Source organism: Sinocyclocheilus grahami, unplaced genomic scaffold, assembly GCF_001515645.1.
Source record: "Sinocyclocheilus grahami isolate Dianchi unplaced genomic scaffold, SAMN03320097.WGS_v1.1 scaffold253.1, whole genome shotgun sequence".
NCBI classification, from domain to species: Eukaryota; Metazoa; Chordata; class Actinopteri; order Cypriniformes; family Cyprinidae; genus Sinocyclocheilus; species Sinocyclocheilus grahami.
Window position 1 is genome coordinate 1,388,995 of NW_015505432.1, and position 21,498 is coordinate 1,410,492.

Genomic DNA, 21,498 nt, shown 5'->3' on the forward strand with positions numbered 1-21,498 from the left:
ATTTGTATGTGACAAACAACTGGTGTCTGAAAAAAAATATATATATATATATATATATATATATATATATATATATACACACAGTCTATATATATATATAATTTGTGGGGGGCAATAGGGATTTCGCCTAGGGCGTCAAATTGGGTAGAAACGGCCCTGAGCGGTGGTGTGGATTTCCCTGTTCTCATAAAATTTGTATGATTAATAAAACTTTATTGTTGTGGTTCTTGGTGCGACCAGCCCTTTACATCGTAACTTTTACACTGTCAAATAGGATGTGTCTGAAATCTGAAAAATGCTGCCCTCACATGTAGTACGATGAGGTAACAAGATATGCCAATCTAACATTTGCACAATATCTTGTCTACAAAGATGCCTGCATCTGCAGGCTTTTAAAGAGATACATTTGCCTATGATTTCTCACAATCCTGTGTATGCAATTTAATGGCTGGTGGAAAAAAAATTAAGTATTGCTGAAAAAAAGTAAATTTGAAAGCTGAAAGGAGTGAAGTAACAGTATCAATAAAGCTCATTCTGATCGGTTTTAGATCATTAGGCATAATTCATTGGTGCCTTGGTAGTCTGAACCCATATTTTAGGAGATGCCTTCACACTCAAATGTTGTCTGTGTGTGAAGTCACTGTCTCATTGACTTGACAAGACAGCAAGATAAAGGGGTCGAAATACCTCAGGTTGACAGTAGGTCTGTGCCAGGGCTTACGGGAACAGACCCTCACATAGTCTTTTTTGTTTATGTTTTCCAAAAACTTCACATACAGCCGCTGGTAGCGCTTTTTAGCATCCCCGAAGAAACCCAGATACTGAGAGGAAGCAGAGAAATTGAGGAGAAGGGGACAAAAGAGGACATAACATTAGAAACTTACAGTGACACAAAATTCACCTCATACAAATGCAAAAACAAAGTACAGAATCATCCGTCACTTAAAGGGACAGTTCCATTAGACAAAAATAGAAAGTCTGCTCATTCTGAAAATTAATAGTAACATTACAAGTAGAAGTTTCGTAAAATCACAATAATAACAGTGATGCTTGCCAGCACTAATAAATAAGAAGTAAAAATAAATAAACAGCAGAAATAGCTGAAACATTGTGTGCAGCTTTTTACAAATGATGTGATTGGTCATGACTCACATTACTAGTGGCACAAAACTGTCTCTGTCCATCCTTAATCTCGGGGGAAAACTTCTGGAGCAGAGCTTTCTGTACACGCCAAATGGGAGGTGGCTCTCTTCCTGTCTGCAGGGCCAACTAGGGAGAGACACACCAAATTAAACCTACATACCACATCATAAACAATACATATATGTATAATGCACTTGCTGGCAAAGATCTAAAAAAGAAACCGAATGCACTGATGTACCTTCAGACTCCTGATGTCCTCAATCCGTACCACAAATTCATCCCTCTCTCTGAAAATACCCTCGCCTCCACTCTCACTCTCATCCTCATCAGTCTCGCCAACAATGGCAGCACCGCTCTGTTTCTGTGCCAAGTGCAACGGTAAAATCTGAGGTGCAGGGGGCTCTTCTGGAGAGGCGGGCTCTGCAATAAATTCCTGTACCGGAGGTGGACTGGGCGAAGGTGGGCTAGAGGATAGAGGCTCTGCAGGAGGAGGAGGTAGAGGAGAGAGGACAGGCACAGAGGAAACCTCAGGACTGGGTGGAGGCGAGGACTGTTGTGGTGGCGATTTCTGAGAGGGGGAAGGATTGTCCTCCTGTTGAGGGAGAGGAGAGGGAAGGGGGAGGGGTGGAAGAGGTGATGGAGAGGATGTGGAGGAGGGAGCAGGGGATGATGGGGAAATTGGAGGGAGGGACGGGGGAGCTTGGACTTCGATAGCTTCTTTGGGTGAGTCTGCAAGAGAGAAGAGTACTCTTAAATTTTCAGCTTCCCACAGTATTAACAAAAGAACAGCAAACAAGTATTTCATTGTGTCTTAATAATGCCCTATTTTTAAGGGATAGTTCACCCAAAAATTAACATTCTGTCATTAATTTTTCACTCTCGTGTTGTTCCAAACCCGTAAGACCTTCATTCATCTTCGGAAAACAAATTAAGATATTTTTGATGAAACCCAGGAGATTTCTGACCCTCCATAGACAGCAAGAGAACTACCACAAGGCCCAGAAACATCGTTTTAACATAATTAAAATAGTCCATGTGACATCAGTGGTTCAACCTTAATTTTATGAAGCTACAAGAATACTTTTTGTGTGCAAAGAAAACTAAAATAACAAGAGAGTACTACGACACATACGTGAGCATCTGACTGGAAGAGAAGAAATTGTTGAATAAAGTCGTTATTTTTGTTTTCTTTGCACACAAAAAGTATTCTCGTAGCGTCATAAAATTACAGTTATTTTAACAATGTCTTTCCTACGATTCAGGACCTTGAACGTGGTAGTTCCCTTGCTGTCTATGCTGGGTTAGAGAAAGCTCTCGGATTCCATCAAAAATAATTGTGTTCCGAAGATGAACGAAGGTCTTACGGGTTTCGCACAACATGAGGGTGAGTAATTAATGACAATTTTCATTTTTGGGTGAACTAGGCCCAGAAACATCGTTTTAACATAATTAAAATAGTCCATGTGACATCAGTGGTTCAACCTTAATTTTATGAAGCTACAAGAATACTTTTTGTGTGCAAAGAAAACTAAAATAACAAGAGAGTACTACGACACATACGTGAGCATCTGACTGGAAGAGAAGAAATTGTTGAATAAAGTCGTTATTTTTGTTTTCTTTGCACAAAAAAAGTATTCTCGTAGCATCATAAAATTACAGTTATTTTAACAATGTCTTTCCTACGATTCTGGACCTTGAACGTGGTAGTTCCCTTGCTGTCTATGCTGGGTTAGAGAAAGCTCTCGGATTCCATCAAAAATATCTTAATTTGTGTTCCGAAGATGAACGAAGGTATTTTAACAATGTCTTTCCTACGATTCAGGACCTTGAACGTGGTAGTTCCCTTGCTGTCTATGCTGGGTTAGAGAAAGCTCTCGGATTCCATCAAAAATAATTGTGTTCCGAAGATGAACGAAGGTCTTACGGGTTTCGCACAACATGAGGGTGAGTAATTAATGACAATTTTCATTTTTGGGTGAACTATCCCTTTAACAAAGCACAGGTGTTTGCGAAAGCTGCTTAATTCATCCTACTTTCTAAAAATGAGCCTCACCTCCAAATTTGGGGACACTCAGCAGCTCCATATCAGGGCCTTTCTCCTTTTCTTCCTTGTCTTGCGCCACAATCTCGTCTACATCCTTAAATTTTTCTTCCATTTCTTCTTCCTGCTCTTCCCTTTGCAATCTTGCAGGCTCAACAGAGTGGGTGGGGGCATGCGAGGGTGGGTGTGTATGTAGTGGTGGTTGAGGGCTGAGGGCTGGTGGCTGCTGTGTTGGTGTCAGTGGTTCCGGAGGAGGTGGAGGAGGGGGGGTCTTTGCAATCTTGCAGGCTCAACAGAGTGGGTGGGGGCATGCGAGGGCGGGTGTGGTGGTTGAGGGCTGAGGGCTGGTGGCTGCTGTGTTGGTGTCAGTGGTTCCGGAGGAGGTGGAGGAGGGGGTGACGGAAGTGAAGGAGGCTGCATTGAGGAGGTGAGCTGCGGAGTGTCATACAGAGCAGAGATTGCAGAGGAGATGCTCTTTTGCAGGTCTTGGTTCTTTCCGACGGAGTCTTCCTCATCGGACGAGAAGGAGGGCAATGTCTCAAGGTTCCTTTTCAGCTCTTCATCCAAGCGCTTGCATGGGCTAGGACAGCCACCCAAAGACAGTCCTCCATCACTTTCACCATCTCCATATCCAGATACGGCTGCAGCAGCTGGGGGAGGTGGCGGTTGAGGGGATAATGGGCGAATGCCTCCACTTTTCCCAGGAGACGCATCGTCATTTCCAGCGCTGTCAGCTGAGCCCGTTGACATTCCTGATGGCCTTTTTCCAGACTTAAGAAAATCTAGAAATGAGGCAACAAAGCCAGTCTTCTCTGAGTCTCTCTCTTCCAACTAAAAGTAAAGGACAGAATTTATCGTTAGATAAAAAAGCGTAAGAATATGCTCACGAACACAACTTTACACTGCATTCTCATACCTCATGGGATTTGGACTTCTTGTCTTGAGGTCTGTTCATGTCAGGCACTCCGGGAGTCCCAGGGCTCAATCCTAAAGAGGGTGCTGAACCAAGGGAACCATCTGAGAGAGCCGGATCAGTGCCTGACAAGGAGTCTGTCCGCAACAAAGCATCAGAAGATGACATGGTTCCAATAGGAAGTTTAATCTAATAAAGGGAAACAAGACATTATAGAAAATAACCTGGAATGTTATCAAAGCAGTTGTCCTATCATTCAATAACTATTAGTAGGGCCCAATGAATTCCATTTTATTTTTCCCCAAATTCCATTTTATTTTTTTCCAAATTCTTTTTTTTCCCCCGATTTAAATTTTTGTGGATTTCGTTTTTACCATTTAAATTTTTCTACTCTGTTTTAATGGTTAAATTTAATGTTATTAATTAAAAGGCATGTCTAATTAATTGAAATAATGAAATTTGCAAAATATAACAGCAATTTACTGAAAGTTTAACAAAAATTACATTTAAGGCCCTATACAATACTTTTTTCTCTCAAATTCAGTTGTATTCAGTTGTACCAAATTCTGTGATTTCCATTAATTTACAAATAAATAATAGATAATACCCGATTTTAATTTTTGTGGATTTCGTTTTTACCATTTAAATTTTTCTACTCTGTTTTAATGGTTAAATTTAATGTTATTAATTAAAAAGCATGTCTAATTAATTGAAATAATGAAATTTGCAAAATATAACAGCAATTTACTGAAAGTTTAACAAAAATTACATTTAAGGCCCTATACAATACTTTTTTCTCTCAAATTCAGTTGTATTCAGTTGTACCAAATTCTGTGATTTCCATTAATTTACAAATAAATAATAGATAATAATCTATTAATATAAATAACTAATAAATAATAATAATCAAAAGCATTTCTAATTAAAGGCACAATATGTAAGTTTTCGTCGCTAGAGGGCGCATATTCAAAACAAACAAGAAACAAAGGCGTAGTTTGATGACGCCGTGACTGAGTGTGGAATCATGGGAGTTGTCGTCTTCATCCCCACAGCCGATGCAATCCGACGGGACTCGGGCAGAAATCATGTTAATTGATGAGCTAATGTATTAAAGACTTAAGGTCACTGTAGTATGAAGCAGGGTGGGGGTAAAAGTCCGTTACACTAGTTAAAGGGGTCATATGATGTTGCTAAAAAGAACATTATTTTGTGTATTTGGTGTAATGAAATGTGTTTATGCGGTTTAAGGTTCAAAAAACACATTATTTTCCACATACTGTACATTGTTTCACCTCCATGCCCCGCCTTTCTGAAACGCGTCGATTTTTACAAAGCTCATCGGTCTGAAAAAGTGAGGTGTGCTCTGATTGGCCAGCTATCCAGTGCGATACACGCAGAACATGCAGGATTCATATTTAAAAAGTATTTTTGTGAAATAATATCTGCTGCTGTGAAGACCTTTACGTTTCTGCTGTATATGATATGACAGTAGATTTTTTCAAATGAAGTGACTCTAGTAGCAGTTTTAGAAATTATGTTTATGTGCTCATATATTGACATGGCAGAGGCTGAAAAAAACCACGAGCATTATGTAGTGTGCCATTCATTCAAACAGATACACGCAGAACATGCAGGATTCATATTTAAAAAGTATTTTTGTGAAATAATATTCACTGACCCTAGTCCATAGAGCAATTTGAAGTATACTGACCTACTTTTGACTTAATTGTCCAAAATTAGGCAAATTCCATGACACTCCTCTTTATACAGTAAATTCTATTTTTATGACTGGATTCTGCGATACCGTCCGTGTTTTCCACATTGCGGAAATCATAGGGCGCTATACTAGGAATGCACCGATAATACAATTCTGGCAGACACTGATAAGCCGGTAATTATTTTAATGTTATGGCTCATAGAGGGAAATTAGCATGTAATATTAAATATCCAATACTGAACAATTCTTTAAAAAATAAAAAAATAAAAAAATAAAAAACAAAAACTCTACTATCGCTCGATATTGTCTTCATCTTCAACTATGAATGTTTGAATTCACAACAACCTCTCTCAAATTTTTGTGAATATATTTTTAAGTGATTACAGTTTTAAATTTGAACAGCTTACCTTGATGGGTTTGATTGGCTCTTGATGCTGTGGCTGCTGCTGTGATTGGTGATGCATTTGCTGCTGCATGTGTTGCTGATACATCTGATTTTGGTCTTTGTTGGCCATCTCCATGTCTATCATAGATTCATCCCGTCTACCTCTGCCTCTTCCTCTTCCTCTGCCTCTGCCTCTTTCAGGAACATATCCTGTTCCATACTCTCCCATCATACCCCTAGAGTGTTGAGGTTCAGGCAATGGGCGTATACGTGGTCGTCCACGTGGCCTTGGAGGTCCTTCTCGTTTAGGCTTTGTGGGCCTCCTGCCTCTTTTTTTCGGTCCATCTTGTGGCATCAACTGTGGAGGGGGCCCAAGAGATGGGTATCCAAAATCTAGATCACCCATTAAAGGGCTTAAACTTCCTCCTCCCACACCACTTGATTTGCGACAACTGGACACGAGATCTGGTATCAGATCAGGAAGTCGGCTTCGGCTGTTGAGGCGAATGTCAGCTGGGACGTCGGCCTTATCCTCATCATCTTCAAATTCATACTCCTGTGCATAGCTCTTTTTGGGCAAGGAGTTTGGATCAGGTCTTTCCTTCAGCAGATGGAAGGAACTCGACTTTAGGAGCTTCTTTGGGCGAGAGGAACAGAAGATGGGAGAGGTAAGACCCCCAGATCCAGACCCAGATCCCCCAGTACCTCCCATTTTGGCACCAGATGCCTCCCCCACTGTTCCAGTTGTCCCCATTCCAAGGCTTGCTGAATGAGATTGGATCAGTCCAAGCTGCTCTGTGTTGACTGTAGATGGGAGCTCATGAGTCTTCAAGGAGTCAAGATCCAAATGCATGGTTCCATTGTCATGTTCTGAAAGATCATGGCAATATTGCCCATACCCCTGGTCACTGTGATGGCCAAGCATATCGTAACTTTGACCTGTATTGTCTCCTCCTCCAGGCGTTGTTTTAATTCCTTCCATTCCTTCCTGCACTGCTTGGCCAGGTGCAACCCCATCTTGACCCTGCCCAGTTCCTCCTGAGCAAGTGGATTTGTACTCCTCCGGGCAGAATATATCCTCCATTCCAGGAAAGAATGAGCGGTCCTCATCTGGGAGAAGAGCATCAGGAAAGCAGATGGATGTTAAAGGAACAAACCTCTGGCTATGTTGGCTTTGATTTTGGTTTTGAGTTGACTTCACTGCTGAATTCCTGGTGTCAAATTGGGCTTCTCCTTGATGCTGCTCATGTTGAGGTTGCGGAATCTGGGAGGTATGAGAGGGGTGAGACTGCTCCTGTTGCTGAGAAGCTGCTGAGGAGGCCTGTGGAGGAAGGTGATGATGACTCTGCTGATTAGGATGGGAGGGGTGAGGGTGTTGATGGTGGGCGTTAGGATGTTGAGGACCTTGTGACGACTGTTGCTGTTGGTGGTGATGGTGGGATAGGTGGTGTCCATGGGAAGTTGTCGATAAACTCATGTCTGGCTCAGCAAGATATGAGTGTAACTCCGAAGCATGGTGCTGCGTTGGGTGGTGAGATGAAAGTCTTTGTTGCTCCTGTGATTGACGCCTTTCTACACTTCCTGCTGTTCCTGTTCCAGAATTTCCCCTGCTTCCTTCACCTCCTGTCCTCTCATCCACCATCGCTCCCTCTTGGCTAGATGTCTGAGAGAGGGAATGCTCCAGCATGTCTAGTGAAGACACTGTGTTAGACTTAGGGCGGCTCTGGTCTTGCTGCTGAGTACCATGACCATAGTGACCAGCTGCTTCCATAGCCTGGGACTGAAGCTGGAGTTGGAGCTGTGATGTCTGGGGCTGGGAATGGGTCTCTGCTGACACAACTCCCCCAGTGGCTTCCATAAGGGCCTGCTGGCTTACAGAATGCTGCTGTTGCTGAGGGTCTATCTTGCTGCGGGTGTGGGACAACACAGACTGCAACAAATGAGGGGATTGGTGAGACTGGTCAGTGGGAGAGTCCATAAGCGACTGTGACTGAGAGAGACGTTGTTGCTGTTGTGGTTGTTGTTGTGGATGTGACTGATGATGTTGAGTTTGCTGTTGATGTGCCTGTTGATGCTGATGGTGATGTTGCTGCACATCTGGTGTCTTGCGTATGTAAGTCATATCTCCTGAATCTTGAGGCTTTTTCTGAAGATCCATGTGAGAGTGAGAGTGCAGGTGTGGGTGGGTGGGCGTATGTGGAGTGTGTTGATGGTGGGAGGTGGATTGTTGAGGAATGGAGTGTTGGGAATACGGGTCACCCCGCCCATAATGCACCACTGATCCCAGAGAATCATGATGATGGTGAGGATGGGAATGTGTTTGATCTGAACTCCCTCGTCCTCCATCACTTACAGATCTGTTGCTCTTCTGCTGTGGTTGTTGTTGATGTGGTTGTTTATGCTGCTGTTGTTGCTGCTGCTGCTGATGCTGTTGTTGTTGGTGCTGTTGCTGTTTCTTTAGGGACATCTCCAACTGACTGTCTAGTCCAGCTCCACTCCCTGTGCCAGAGACGGCAGCATTAGAGGTGGCACTATGTGTTCGAATAACACTCTGAAGTTGGTACCTCTCTTCCGAGCTTTTGCTCATCTCATAAGCAAGCCCCTTATTTCCATCCTGAGCTGGAAGGACTGGAGGCTGCTGGGTGGGCTGTGAGGAATGATGGCTTTGAGGAGCATGGTGATGGGATGCTCGAGGAGAAGGACTCTGGGCTTGAAGAAGGTGTTGGATGAGGAAATCGTCATCTACATCATCATCCTGTTGTGACCTAGACTCTGTTACACCAAGCATGCTGTTATCAGACTTTGTTTTGGGAGGAGCAGAAGGGTGGTAAGGTTGTGATCGAGGTCCTCTTGTGTCAGGGTACCCTTGTGGAGAAGGCAGAAATGAAGGCGAGAGAACGGAAGATAGATATTTGTTGGATCCTGTTCCAACAGGTGACTGAGAAGGTCGTGAAGGTGCAGGAGAATGCAGACCAGGGCGGATGATTCCAGAATTGCTAGACGGAGATGGGCTTGAATCAGGGATGTGGTAAGATCCACCACCTCCTCCACCTCCCACGCTACCGCTGCCTCCAGTTCCTGTACTGCCTCCACTAGTACTACCACCAGTTGCTCCACCACTTGCTCCTGACCTAAGAAGGGCAGGTGAGTGTCCTGATGCACCATAACCCATTGAGGGACTTCCAGCACCCCCTAAGGATGACGGCAGAGACCCATAACCTGAATCAGTCCCATATACTGATTCCGCTGAGAACGACTGACTTCCCAAATTCCCATACCCTTTAGCCACTCCAGAGGTCCTAGCTGAAGGAAGATCATGAGTCTGTGGAGAACTGAATCCCCCATATGACTGGGAAAGGTGTGATGGGGGAGGTTGACTTGGAGAGAAAGACTGCGGTTGTGGCTGAGGAGGGGTCTGGCCCGTTAGACCACTCGATGACTTTACTGGAGCCACTGGGGATCCGTAACCCGAGTGGCACGACTTGGGAAGGGTTTGCTGGGTGGAGTTAGAGGAGCTCTGAGGGGGCTGGGAATGTGACTGGGGTGGAGGGGGTACAGTCTGGGTTGGTGGCTGTTGTCGAGAGGATGCAGAGGCAGAAGTGGAGGTTGGAATGGAATTAGACTGACGAGCACTAACAGATGCAGAGGAGGAAGAGGATGAAGATGAGGATGAAGCAGAAGAGGCAGAGGGTGGTGTGTGGGGGGTTCTGGAAGAGGATGCAGATCCAGAAGAGGAGTAACCACTACTGGAGGTGCTCTTAGCCCCCTTTCCAGCCCCACCAGAGGATGAGGATGAAGAGGACCCATAAGAAGGTTGGATTATCGGTCTGTACTGTTCAGTCCTGGGGGAGGGTTTATGGTCTGAGGAAGGACTGTGTTCACCTAGGGGACTGCAAGAGAGGCCAGCATGGCGAGTATGAGTGGCTTGCTGATATGACACCCCACAGCTAAGGTAGTGCTGAAGTGGATGAGGAGTGGATGAGGGGGCTTGTGCTGGAGAGGGACGTTGGTAGTGTTTAATTACACTGTCTTGTCTTGGTACTGTCCGCTCTTGGGATGTTGGCTGAGGTGGAGCAGGGGTAGAGGAAAACACAGAGGCACTGTACAAATGGGAGGGCTGGTCTTGAAGCTGAGAGGACAACAAGTTGAACTGATGAGAAGGTAAATGGCGGGCAGAAACTGAGGCTGCAGAGGAGGCTTGAGCAGATGTCACCCCAACCCCAGTTGGATCATGACTTCCACGGTAAGCCGCAGCTGCACCCTGTGATGACAACAGGCGGTCAAAGCCCAGACTTGACTGAGAAGACGTCTTGATGTGGAGTAAAGGATCATGGGGTGACAGGAGGCCATTGGAGGTGGGGCTGAAAGTGGGCGTGTCCTGTAAGGACAATGAGGAGGTCACACCAGGAAAGGACCGCCCTGAGAATGGCGCTGGGTGCTGATAGGCAGACAAAGCAGAAGAGGATGGGAAGGATCCAGATCCAGGAAGAGCACCCGAGATGAAAAGCTCTGCAGGGGCAGGTGTGTGCATGGCTAAAATTTGGAGAAAAAAAACACAGAAAAGAAAAGACAAAAGCTAAGGCTAAGAAAACTTAATGAGTGCAAAGACAAAACTGTTTTTTTGACATCTGTGCACATGGACTCATTACAAGAGCCAATTAATATTTTTTAATATGTGGCTTACAAGTTGTTGCTATGGCAACAATGTTGCCAGTGCTGGCTGAAAGCACTTACAGTTTACCAGCATTTCCTCCATACATTCAACATATCTGATGCAAACAGTGACTGTGCATTCTTGATCTGATCCTTATCAAATATGTTATTTCATTTTGTGCAAACTTCATATAACTCAGTAAGCTAAGCTTACCGGTCTGCCATGATGGAGTGCGAAACTGAGATAGGAGGGATGAGGCAGAGGGAGGCGGTTGTGGACCCCGGGACTCTAGTGCCGATATAAGGTTCATAACTGATGGATCAGGGCCTGACGGACTTGCGTGGTGCAGCCCAGCATCAAAAAGTCCAGACAGGCCTAAGAAAACCACACATATGGAAAAACAAGTATGTAATGAGTACATTTGGTAAACACAGCATTAATTCTAAACAAAAGACATATGCCAAAAATCATTAGGATATTAAGTAAAGATCATGTTCCATGAAGATATTTTGTAAATTTCCTACCGTATATATCAATATATCAAAACTTCATTTTTGATTAGTAATATGCATTGCTAAGGGCTTCATTTGGATAACTTTAAAGGAGATTTTCTCAATATTTAGATTTTTTTGCACCCTCAGATTCCAGATATTCAAATAGTTGTATCTCGGCCAAATATTGTCCTATCCTAACAAACCATACATCAATGGAAAGTTTATTTATTCAGCTTTCAGTTGATGTATAAATCTCAAATTCGAAAAATTAACACTTAAGACTGGTTTTGTGGTCCATGGTCACATATCCTCTTAATAAGGGACATCAAAAGTATTGGTGCATCGGTAAAAAATCAATACTACAACAAAAATATAAATACTAGTCTCTCTACTAACTCTGTAATTCAAAATATTATGCTTTCAAATGCTCACTTCTTGTGTGCATGCACTAATTCACATGCACTTCTTGGTCAAAATACTTCTCTTGGCAGAGTATTGATGTAAATAATCGATTTGGTCTTAAGTGAATGTAAACAGACCTTCTCATTCAAAACTCTTACAGCAGTTATACATACTAATTTATTATATTTTCTAGTCATGCAGTGCAGACTACTTAGTAGTTTTTTATTGCATGTGATAACTTTTTTGATTTCTGAAAATTTAATTGAATATTTGATACTTGTTGGATACACGAAAACTGGAAGCTAGGGCAATAAATCGACAACAATATAATTTTAAACGATATGAAGAGTTCGATAAATGTTCGATAATGTTTATGCACCAAAAGCAGAACGAAACAGTGCTAACTGTGCCACACGGGCCGTTTTAAACGGCAGCGCAAGCTCACTAGAGCAGGTGAGTCTAGGTCACGCGAGCATTAAACAGCGCTGTGAGATCCAGTGTGAAGTGCTTGAATTCAGCGAACAACACAAATGACTCTGTGATTTTAAAGCCAGATGAAAGCACTGACAAACAGGAGAAACACTGTGTGCAACGATATAGTCAGAAGGTTTTTCAATCTACAAATCATTTACCATGGATTTATTATAGTAACACTAACTGCACCGTGGTACTGTTGCAGAAATGTGGATATTTGTATCGAATTTTACTATATTATTAATATAGACATGAATTAAATGCATTAAAGGAGTAATAAAATAGAATTACAATAATTTTTTGTGTTTAAGCTATAGCATGTGTGCATTTATACTAAATGTTTTAGACTACTGTTTTTTATACAAATACCTTAAAACATATATTTATATTTTTACCATGGTATTGAGGTGCTATATGTGTGGTTTTAACTGTGATTATCATGATTTAAATGTATGCTACTATGGAAGACCAATGATTAATAAAAAAAAAAACTCACCATATAAACACGAGGTTGCTACAATATTTACAGATGTTACTGATTTTGATAATGAACATAAATTTGCATCTGCATCCTAACTCAAGCTACTACTACTATCAAAAGTGCATTTCTAAAAGGCAAAAAAAAAGTAATATTATTATTAATATTATCAGGCAAAACAAACCTGTTTCTTGATTTGAAACAATATCACTCATTAGAACATGCTATGTAGATATAGCTGTATGTAGACTTGTAGATATAAGCTCTATAATAAAAGCTACAATTGGGCACATTGTGCTTCAAAACCTCAGGGATGCAGTGCATCTTCTTATGCAAGTGTGTCTACATCACATCCATCGAAAATTAACTACCAAGCCAGTACACGTAAACATCTTCTGGGCTTGCTGTGATCAACAATATTCTGTGATCAGCTTATCTGATCATAAATCAATTGCTATATCAATAAATGATCAGCATACATCATAAATAAAAATGAGATATTCCACATGTGCTGTGGTTCTATACACATCAACATGATACAAAGAAACCAAACCAGATGTTTGAACGTAAATTCAAAGTAATGTCACTCACCCAGGCTCCTTCCAGCTGCACCCCAAGCCCCACCCTGGCCAGATCCACCAGGATGGTGATTGGTAGCATAACCCTGCAGGGGATGGGGAGTGGCGTAGGCTTGGCGATGAAGAAGTTCAGACTCTGGATGTGATGATCTAGAGCTGCCATACACCAAGCTGACAAAAGCAGAGATCAACAGGGACTGAGCATTAATTATCAATGATGCTTGAAGCAAGTGTTAAAGTTATTAAACTAGTTGCAGTTTTCCTATGGTAATCTCTGTACAGTAACTAATGCATAACCAAGCTCGTTAATGAGCAATATTTAAGTAGCAATTTTGTAAAGGGTATTATACTGGTATAATTAACTTGTAATTCAATTCTATTAGGTTTCGTAATTTCTATTTAGTACAAAATTTATAATTTTGAATGAATAATCGTGCAAAATTCCTAATCTGTAATAAATAAATGTGGATTTATGTATAAAAAAAAACTATATCTGTCAAAAACAAATTATATAATAAATCACACCATAAAATGTGGGGTTAGTTCACCCAAAAATTAAAATTAGTCCATGAATTACTCACCCTCAAGTCATCGTAGGTGTATATGACTTTCTTCTTTCAGACGAATCCAATCGGAGTTATATTAAAAATTGACTTTGATCTTCCAAGCTGTTTAATGGCAGTCAGCGGGTGTTACAGTGCATCAGTCCAAAAGAAGGGAAATAAAGGGCATCCATCCATAATAAAAAGTGCCTCACACGACTCCGGGGAGTGAACAAATGCCTCCTGTAGCGAATCGATGCGTTTTTGTAAGAAAAATATCCATATTTAAAACGTAATAATTTAATCTAGCTTGCGCTCACTGTTGTACACAGAAGCAGCACCGGGAGGATGACGTATGAGGTCGGCTTTGCGCATGCGCCGCTCAGAAGTGATGAAGATATTTTTCTTACAAAAACGCATCGATTCACTAAAGGAGGCCTTTGTTCACCCCCCGGAGCCGTGTGAGACACTTTTTATTATGGATGAATGCGCTTTATTTCACTTCTTTTGGACTGATGCACTGCAACACCCGCTGCCTGCCATTAAACAGCTTGGAAGATCAAAGTCCATTTTTAATATAACTCCGATTGGATTCGTCTGAAAGAAGGAAGTCATATACGCCTAGGATGGCTTGAGGGTAGGGCTGGGCGATTTCGCAAAAAATTGAAATCTTGATTTTCCAGATTGTTTGACCGATTCTTGATTTTTAACAAGTCAACTTGAAAATGTAACTACAACATGATTCAAGTAACTTTTTCTTTATTAACCCTCTAGTTAAAGAACATTCTATTCCAAGTGCAGCACACATGAAGTTGTCAACATGATGTACATGTTAAACAACTCACTTGTTAAATATCTTTGCAGAAAAGACGCAAAAACTACAACTACATATTGTACAAACTTGTCTTATACATATTATGTGTTCAGAAATAATACGAGGACAATTATTTTAGAAAATCTCAAAAGTCAAGGTAATTCAAATTCAAAATGACTGAAGGTATAACACCAGTAGACTTTTATTAACTTTAAATGTTCTTTAAAAACAACAGCAGCTTTCAGCCTGTCACCATGGTGCAAACAAGAAATATCAGACATACAGTAGTAGTTCTTTACAGGTTTTTTTAATTCGATCGCGCTGCTTTTCCATTGTTTTTTCTGTGCAAACATGGATGCGTTTGACTGTTGCGCTCGCGTCTCTTGCAGTGTCTCATGCATGAAACGGCTTTCTAAAAACACTGTGCTCAAGTTAAAAGAAGTTCACTCCCATCTTCTTGCATGTTTTACCTATTCCACTGCCTGCGTCGCATCTTCATCAACACAAAAGCGCTGTGTGAATGACAAATAGCGCTAAATGTATGGTCCTTCACCAAGCGCGTCACACATGAGCGGTTAATCACGTGCACCGACATGCGGTTGGATCGTTCTTTTCTCTTTACTGTTGTCACCGGCATATTGTCAAAGTGTCTAATTCTAACATTTGGTAATATTTCTATTCAAAATCGCGATTCCTCAATTTCTAAAAAATAAAATCGTGGCAAAACATTTCAAATTAATCGAGGAAATCGAGAAAACCGCCCAGCCCTACTTGAGGGTGAGTAAATAATGGGCTAATTTTCATTTTTGGGTGAACTATCCCTTTATGAGAAAAAAAAGTGGCCTTTATTAATGTTTATTTGTTGTTGTTCATTGACTTTAAGAACTCAAAAAGAACAGTCATCCAGCTTTTATAATGTGCTGTGATGTTGTTTTTTTAATAAATACATAGATTTGTAACATCTGACATAATTACTTTTATTGGTGCACTCTAATATTTACATATCTGGAGCTGTATTGGAGCTAAAAACATCCTAATTTATCCCTATCTAATCTATCAACCATGACGAACACTTCTCAGATATTAAAGGGGTCATATGATGTGATTTCAAGTTTTCCTTTCTCTTTGGAGTGTTACAAGCTGATTGTGCTAAAAAAGCATCATACGACCCCTTTAAGATAATAAACTTCCTTATACAACAAACTATAATAAACCTGAACAGCAAACAGACAGTTTGAATTTATACAATAAAATAATCTCGTAACAAATCCTAATTTGAACTACATGTCATCAGAAACATGTTTTGTTGTAAATATATTCTATATTGCAAATGATTAACATTGTTTTATTAACATTATTATATTAAGATTCAGTGGGCTGTACAACAGAAACATGGTCATTTATTCTTATCTTATCTTGGAGATTTTACTTAAGAGCTCATTCTCCTTCTCAGATATTAAGATAGGATAATAAGGCACCCGGACAGCATTTTTGAGATATTAAATGATACTTACAAATAAAACAAATGAATAAAATATTGCAAATGAAATACATCCCTTCAGACACCAGCCACTGTCATACTGTAAACGAATGCGTTTGTTATAAATAAAGGCCTATTATATATTATAAATTGTTATTAACGTGTTTCATTAACAGTACTGGCTTTTTTATTATTATTATTATTATCTTGCCACTGTTACATGTGCGAACTGTATGCAAAACAATCACGTCAGTAAAGTACTTTGAAATTGAAAATATTAAAATACGCCTTTGCTAACACCAATTATGGAGGCTAGCTCGTTAGCAAAGCAGCGCAGTTCGCTCCCATCTTCAGAACAGCTAGCTTCACGGATGTCTCAACGGAAACGATGGGCGTTTTTTATTATTTTCACTGACGTGAAGTAAAACCTAACACAGGTTTCATATCTTTTTTTTGTTGTTGTTGTTTAAATCAATACTAGGCCCACATGCGACAGTAGCATGCTAACGTCAGCTGAACGGGAGTGAATGCGTTTGTTATAAATAAAGGCCTATTATATATTATAAATTGTTATTAACGTGTTTCATTAACAGTACTGGCTTTTTTATTATTATTATTATCTTGCCACTGTTACATGTGCGAACTGTATGCAAAACAATCACGTCAGTAAAGTACTTTGAAATTGAAAATATTAAAATACGCCTTTGCTAACACCAATTATGGAGGCTAGCTCGTTAGCAAAGCAGCGCAGTTCGCTCCCATCTTCAGAACAGCTAGCTTCACGGATGTCTCAACGGAAACGATGGGCGTTTTTTATTATTTTCACTGACGTGAAGTAAAACCTAACACAGGTTTCATATCTTTTTTTTGTTGTTGTTGTTTAAATCAATACTAGGCCCACATGCGACAGTAGCATGCTAACGTCAGCTGAACGGGAGGTTAGACTGTAGCCCCTCTTCATCAGAGGCCGCGTAGCATTGTTTCCACGATTTATAAACCAACGAGGACTGGTTTTCTAACTAATGTTTTTAGTGCATTTCCAACGCAACCGCTACGTTTAATTCTGGCATGGTGTGTTTTAATCAACGGGGTCGTTTAAACGGTTGCAAATAGGTAAGGCGTTTCGCGATCTTTTCTTTGCGCGAGCCCCTCGTTCATCGTGGATGCTTACTGGATCTACGAGGGGGTCTGTACTAAAATCGTGCGAGCAGACTCACCCCGCCCCCCACCTTTTTCCTCCTTCCCTCTCCTCCCCAAACCGCACATTAGTCCATCAATCACACTTGAATTTCCAAAGCTGCAATCCCTCGCTTATTTGAATAACAATAGCTACACTAATACCTTCTGACATCCCACGCAAATGCATCGTGCACGGGTTTGCACGGTCGGTTTTGTCCCAAACAGCGGACATCACTCTGTGTTCTCAGCATGGCTGCACGCTTACCTCGCTTTGGCTGATCTCTCGTAGCTCCATCCGGCTCCTGCGCCCAGATCACCGAAGCCAGCTCCCGGGTAATTTCTGTCCATCGCGTCGCACTAACGCGCGGCTGGACGGTGCGAGCGAACGGTTTCGGTGCAAAACTCTCTTCTGCACAGCAAGATCGCGGCCCCTTGTCAGTGTTTAATCATTCTTCCCGGTGAGAGACGACTCAAGTCCGTAAGAGTGAAAAAGAGCATATTGAAAAGGGAGAGGGAAATGGAGGGGAGGAGATGAGTGCGTGATAGAGGGGGTGTTCACCGTCCACCTCCGAAGAAATAACTCACCTCCTTTTCAGCCTTTTCTCGTTTAAAACTAGATCGAGTAATGCCATGCTCCTGGCGGGCTGCGAAGAATTCGGTTTGACCGATAAATTACCGATGGACGCATATGACCGTATACGTCCTTTCCCTTGTTTCTCCTCCCCTTTCTCCACTTGCTTTACTTGCATGAAATATGCATCGAGCGAGCGAAGGGACGTCGGTCGTTAAACGACTGCTAACGTTACATTACGCATGCAACGATACTGCGAGCGAATCTGGAGAACAGCAAACGCGACATTTAAATTCCACGCACAGCGTTGTTGCGCGCTAGCAGCGCGGGCTAGCCCTGTGTCGACGCGTCAAAATAAGATGGTGCTGCTGCTGATGTGTTTTCGGTAAATCTCGCTTCGGCTCGCGTTCGACTCAACGGTGTCTAAAAGCGACGCTGCGCGCAGATCCTCGCACGGTTCGCGTGAATGTCGAGCTCGAGGCCTCCCTTTTTCATAATATCAGTCATTTTCCCTCGAAGACGCCATTTTTGAAGGCGGCTGTTTCTCTCTCTTCTCCCTCCCCTCCGTCTCTCTCATACTCGAGCTCACGCGTCGTCTGGTCCACCTCACCTCCTCGAACAGAAGCTATTCCCGGAACACATTGCTCCCTCTTATTCAACCAAAATGGTCAGAGACCAGAGAAGGGGGAGACGTTCGCAGTCTGGCCTTCAAGTGAAAAGAGCGTCATTGTGGGCTTCGTGTTGTTTCTGTGGTAAAGTCGTCCCCCACACCTTTGACAATGACCATGAACGCTGACAAATCATTTAGCATATGTTTACATCTGCGACCCTGGACCACAAAACCAGTCACAAAGGTCACGGTTTTTTTACATTTTGAGATGTATACATCTGAACGCTGAATAAATAAGCAATATTTGGCTACAACTATTTGAAAATCTGGAATCTGAGGGTGCAAAAAAATCTAAATATTGAGAAAATCGCTTTTTAAGTTGTCCAAATCAAGTTCTTAGCAATGCATATTACTAATCAAAAATACAAAATATCTTCATGGAACATGATCTTTAATTAAAGGTGGGGTAAGTGATTTCTGGTAGCCAATGTTGATATTTTTGATATATTTACGGTGGGAAATTTACTAAATATCTTCATGGAACATGACCTTTAATTAAAGGTGGGGTAAGTGATTTCTGGTAGCCGATGTTGTTATTTGAAATCACCAAAACAAACACGCCCCTACCCCAAAAGGGTCTCGCCCCTATTTTGATAGCTCCGCCCCACACATACGTACGCAACCCAGGCAATGATTAGTTCTGTGAAACAAAGCAAAACCAATGTTACGGACGTGAGCGTCGCGGCGCAACAAATCCCCGACAGAAAACTGCTGCCGGGTTCTATTTATGACGTGCCGACACACATTTCAAATGGTTTTCAACGGTGGTTTGATCGCGTCCAGTGTAGGCAGACTTTAGCTGTTGTAGACACGGTGTTACTCATCTATTGAGAAGAAACAAAGCAACCTCGGCCTTGAGTTCTCTTCAGCGCTGGAAAGCTGATCCGATATTTACACGGGTCCTACTTCTTGCCTTATCGTTCCGCAGACTGTTTCCTCTTTGGTTTTTTATCCGCCATCTCTATCTTTCTGTCGCTCGGCTCGGCTAGTGTCCGTCCCGTGCACTGAACGCTCTCTCTCCTCTACATCACGAGTAGACACGCCCCTTATTGCTGATTGGCTACAAGTTTGTTTTGCTATTCGGCCCAAATCAGTTTTCTAAGTGTTTTTGAAAAATCACATACCCTGCCTTTAATATCCTAATGATTTTTGGCATAAAAGAAAAATCGATAATTTTGACCCATACAATGTATTGTTGGCTATTGCTACAAATATACCCCAGCGACTTAACACTGCTTTTGTGCTGCAGGGTCACATATCAGCCTGCTGCCCCACTCTGAATGAAATGGCATTGTAATAATACAGTTATACCAACAGTACCAAGCTTTTCACTACTCTGTGAACAGGGAAAATGGGAGAGTTCTACCTGTTCTGACAATTAAAATACTTGTATTCACTTAATCTGGTGTGGTTAAGTTATAATGATATATAGTTCACAACCAGAGCTGGGTAGATTACTTATAAATTGTAATCCATTACTGATTCCAAATTACATGACAAAAATTGTAATTGGTAACGTAATCCATTACATTACACATTTTAGGTAATATTTAATCAGACTACTTTTAGATTACTTTCATTTTTCCACATTGATTTCAAATAGGATAATATTGTAATTGTAAAAATACAAAGAGTAAGAAAATATATTCCAGCAAGTACAGTGAAGTGCATTATATTACATCAAGCTTTCCCAAACTGGGGTTGTGATGGACCTGCAGGGGGTTTACGAGTCTAATGAAAAGCTAATAATTCAATCATAAAAATGTTAAGTTTAAGTAGAATTTTTTAAAAAACACTTACTGAAAAATGAAATATTTTATTTGTTTACCTGCATGTCATGCGACCATCAACCAATGTCACAGAACCAGTGAACATGCAAGTATGATACTTCATTATTAAAATATATATATTTTTAAATCTCAGGTGTACTTCAAGTAAATACATTAGGTGAAAGAGGTTCAGGTGACAAAAAAACTGGTGAATTTGTGCATTTTAATGTGGTCAAATGATGTGTGACTGATCTCTGTGTGAAGGTCCAGAAGTTTTTCCACATTGATTTCAGATAGGATAATATTGTACCATATTGATATAAAAATACAAAGAGTAAGAAAATATATTCCAGCAAGTACAGTGAAGTGCATTATATTACATCAAGCTTTCCCAAACTGGGGTTGTGATGGACCTGCAGGGGGTTTACGAGTCTAATGAAAAGCTAATAATTCAATCATAAAAATGTTAAGTTTAAGTAGAATTTTTTAAAAAACACTTACTGAAAAATGAAATATTTTATTTGTTTACCTGCATGTCATGCGACCATCAACCAATGTCACAGAACCAGTGAACATGCAAGTATGATACTTCATTATTAAAATATATATATTTTTAAATCTCAGGTGTACTTCAAGTAAATACATTAGGTGAAAGAGGTTCAGGTGACAAAAAAACTGGTGAATTTGTGCATTTTAATGTGGTCAAATGATGTGTGACTGATCTCTGTGTGAAGGTCCAGAAAAGCGGAAGACTTTCTGACTGTGTATAAGCGGTGGGCTATTTTAGAAAGGAAAATTAAAAAGATGAAAAAGAGGAATTAGGGAGAATCAATAAATTATTGCTATTGTGTAAATAATATGTAGTGATTACTGATTGCAAGTATTTTAAAATGCAATTTAATCTAATTACACATACTTAGGCCGGTTTCACGGATGGGGCTTATTTTAAGCCAGGACTAGGCCTTAGTTAAATTTAGATATTTAAGCAGCTTTTATTAAAATGCCTTAAAAAACCTTTCAGTTTTCGTGTGCATCTTGAGACAGAACCATGGCAATGACATATTTTAAATGTGTAGGAGCAAGATATTTTCAGTTGAGACAGCTCAAACATGCATTTTAGTCTGGGACTAGCCTTAAGCCTTGTCTGAGAGTTGGCAGCCGGTTATTTGGAAAATACACACAGGCACCACAAGT

At 41.1% G+C, this 21,498-nt stretch overlaps 1 protein-coding gene across 1 annotated transcript in view; it reads right to left on the reverse strand.

Annotated features, from left to right (window-relative positions):
* LOC107598586 (proline-rich protein 12-like) overlaps positions 1-18,622 on the reverse strand; it is a 31,570-nt gene extending 12,948 nt beyond the window's left edge. The window contains exons 1-10 of the mRNA XM_016289965.1: positions 17,560-18,622; positions 13,293-13,450; positions 11,067-11,228; positions 6,222-10,732; positions 4,101-4,286; positions 3,511-4,015; positions 3,197-3,382; positions 1,382-1,872; positions 1,153-1,269; positions 688-821 (exon numbers count right to left, since the gene is read on the reverse strand). Coding sequence (XP_016145451.1) covers positions 688-821; positions 1,153-1,269; positions 1,382-1,872; positions 3,197-3,382; positions 3,511-4,015; positions 4,101-4,286; positions 6,222-10,732; positions 11,067-11,228; positions 13,293-13,450; positions 17,560-17,642 — 6,533 coding nt within the window. The 5' untranslated portion in view covers positions 17,643-18,622. The remainder of the gene's footprint in view (positions 1-687; positions 822-1,152; positions 1,270-1,381; positions 1,873-3,196; positions 3,383-3,510; positions 4,016-4,100; positions 4,287-6,221; positions 10,733-11,066; positions 11,229-13,292; positions 13,451-17,559) is intronic.
* Between the last annotated feature and the right edge of the window lie 2,876 nt (positions 18,623-21,498).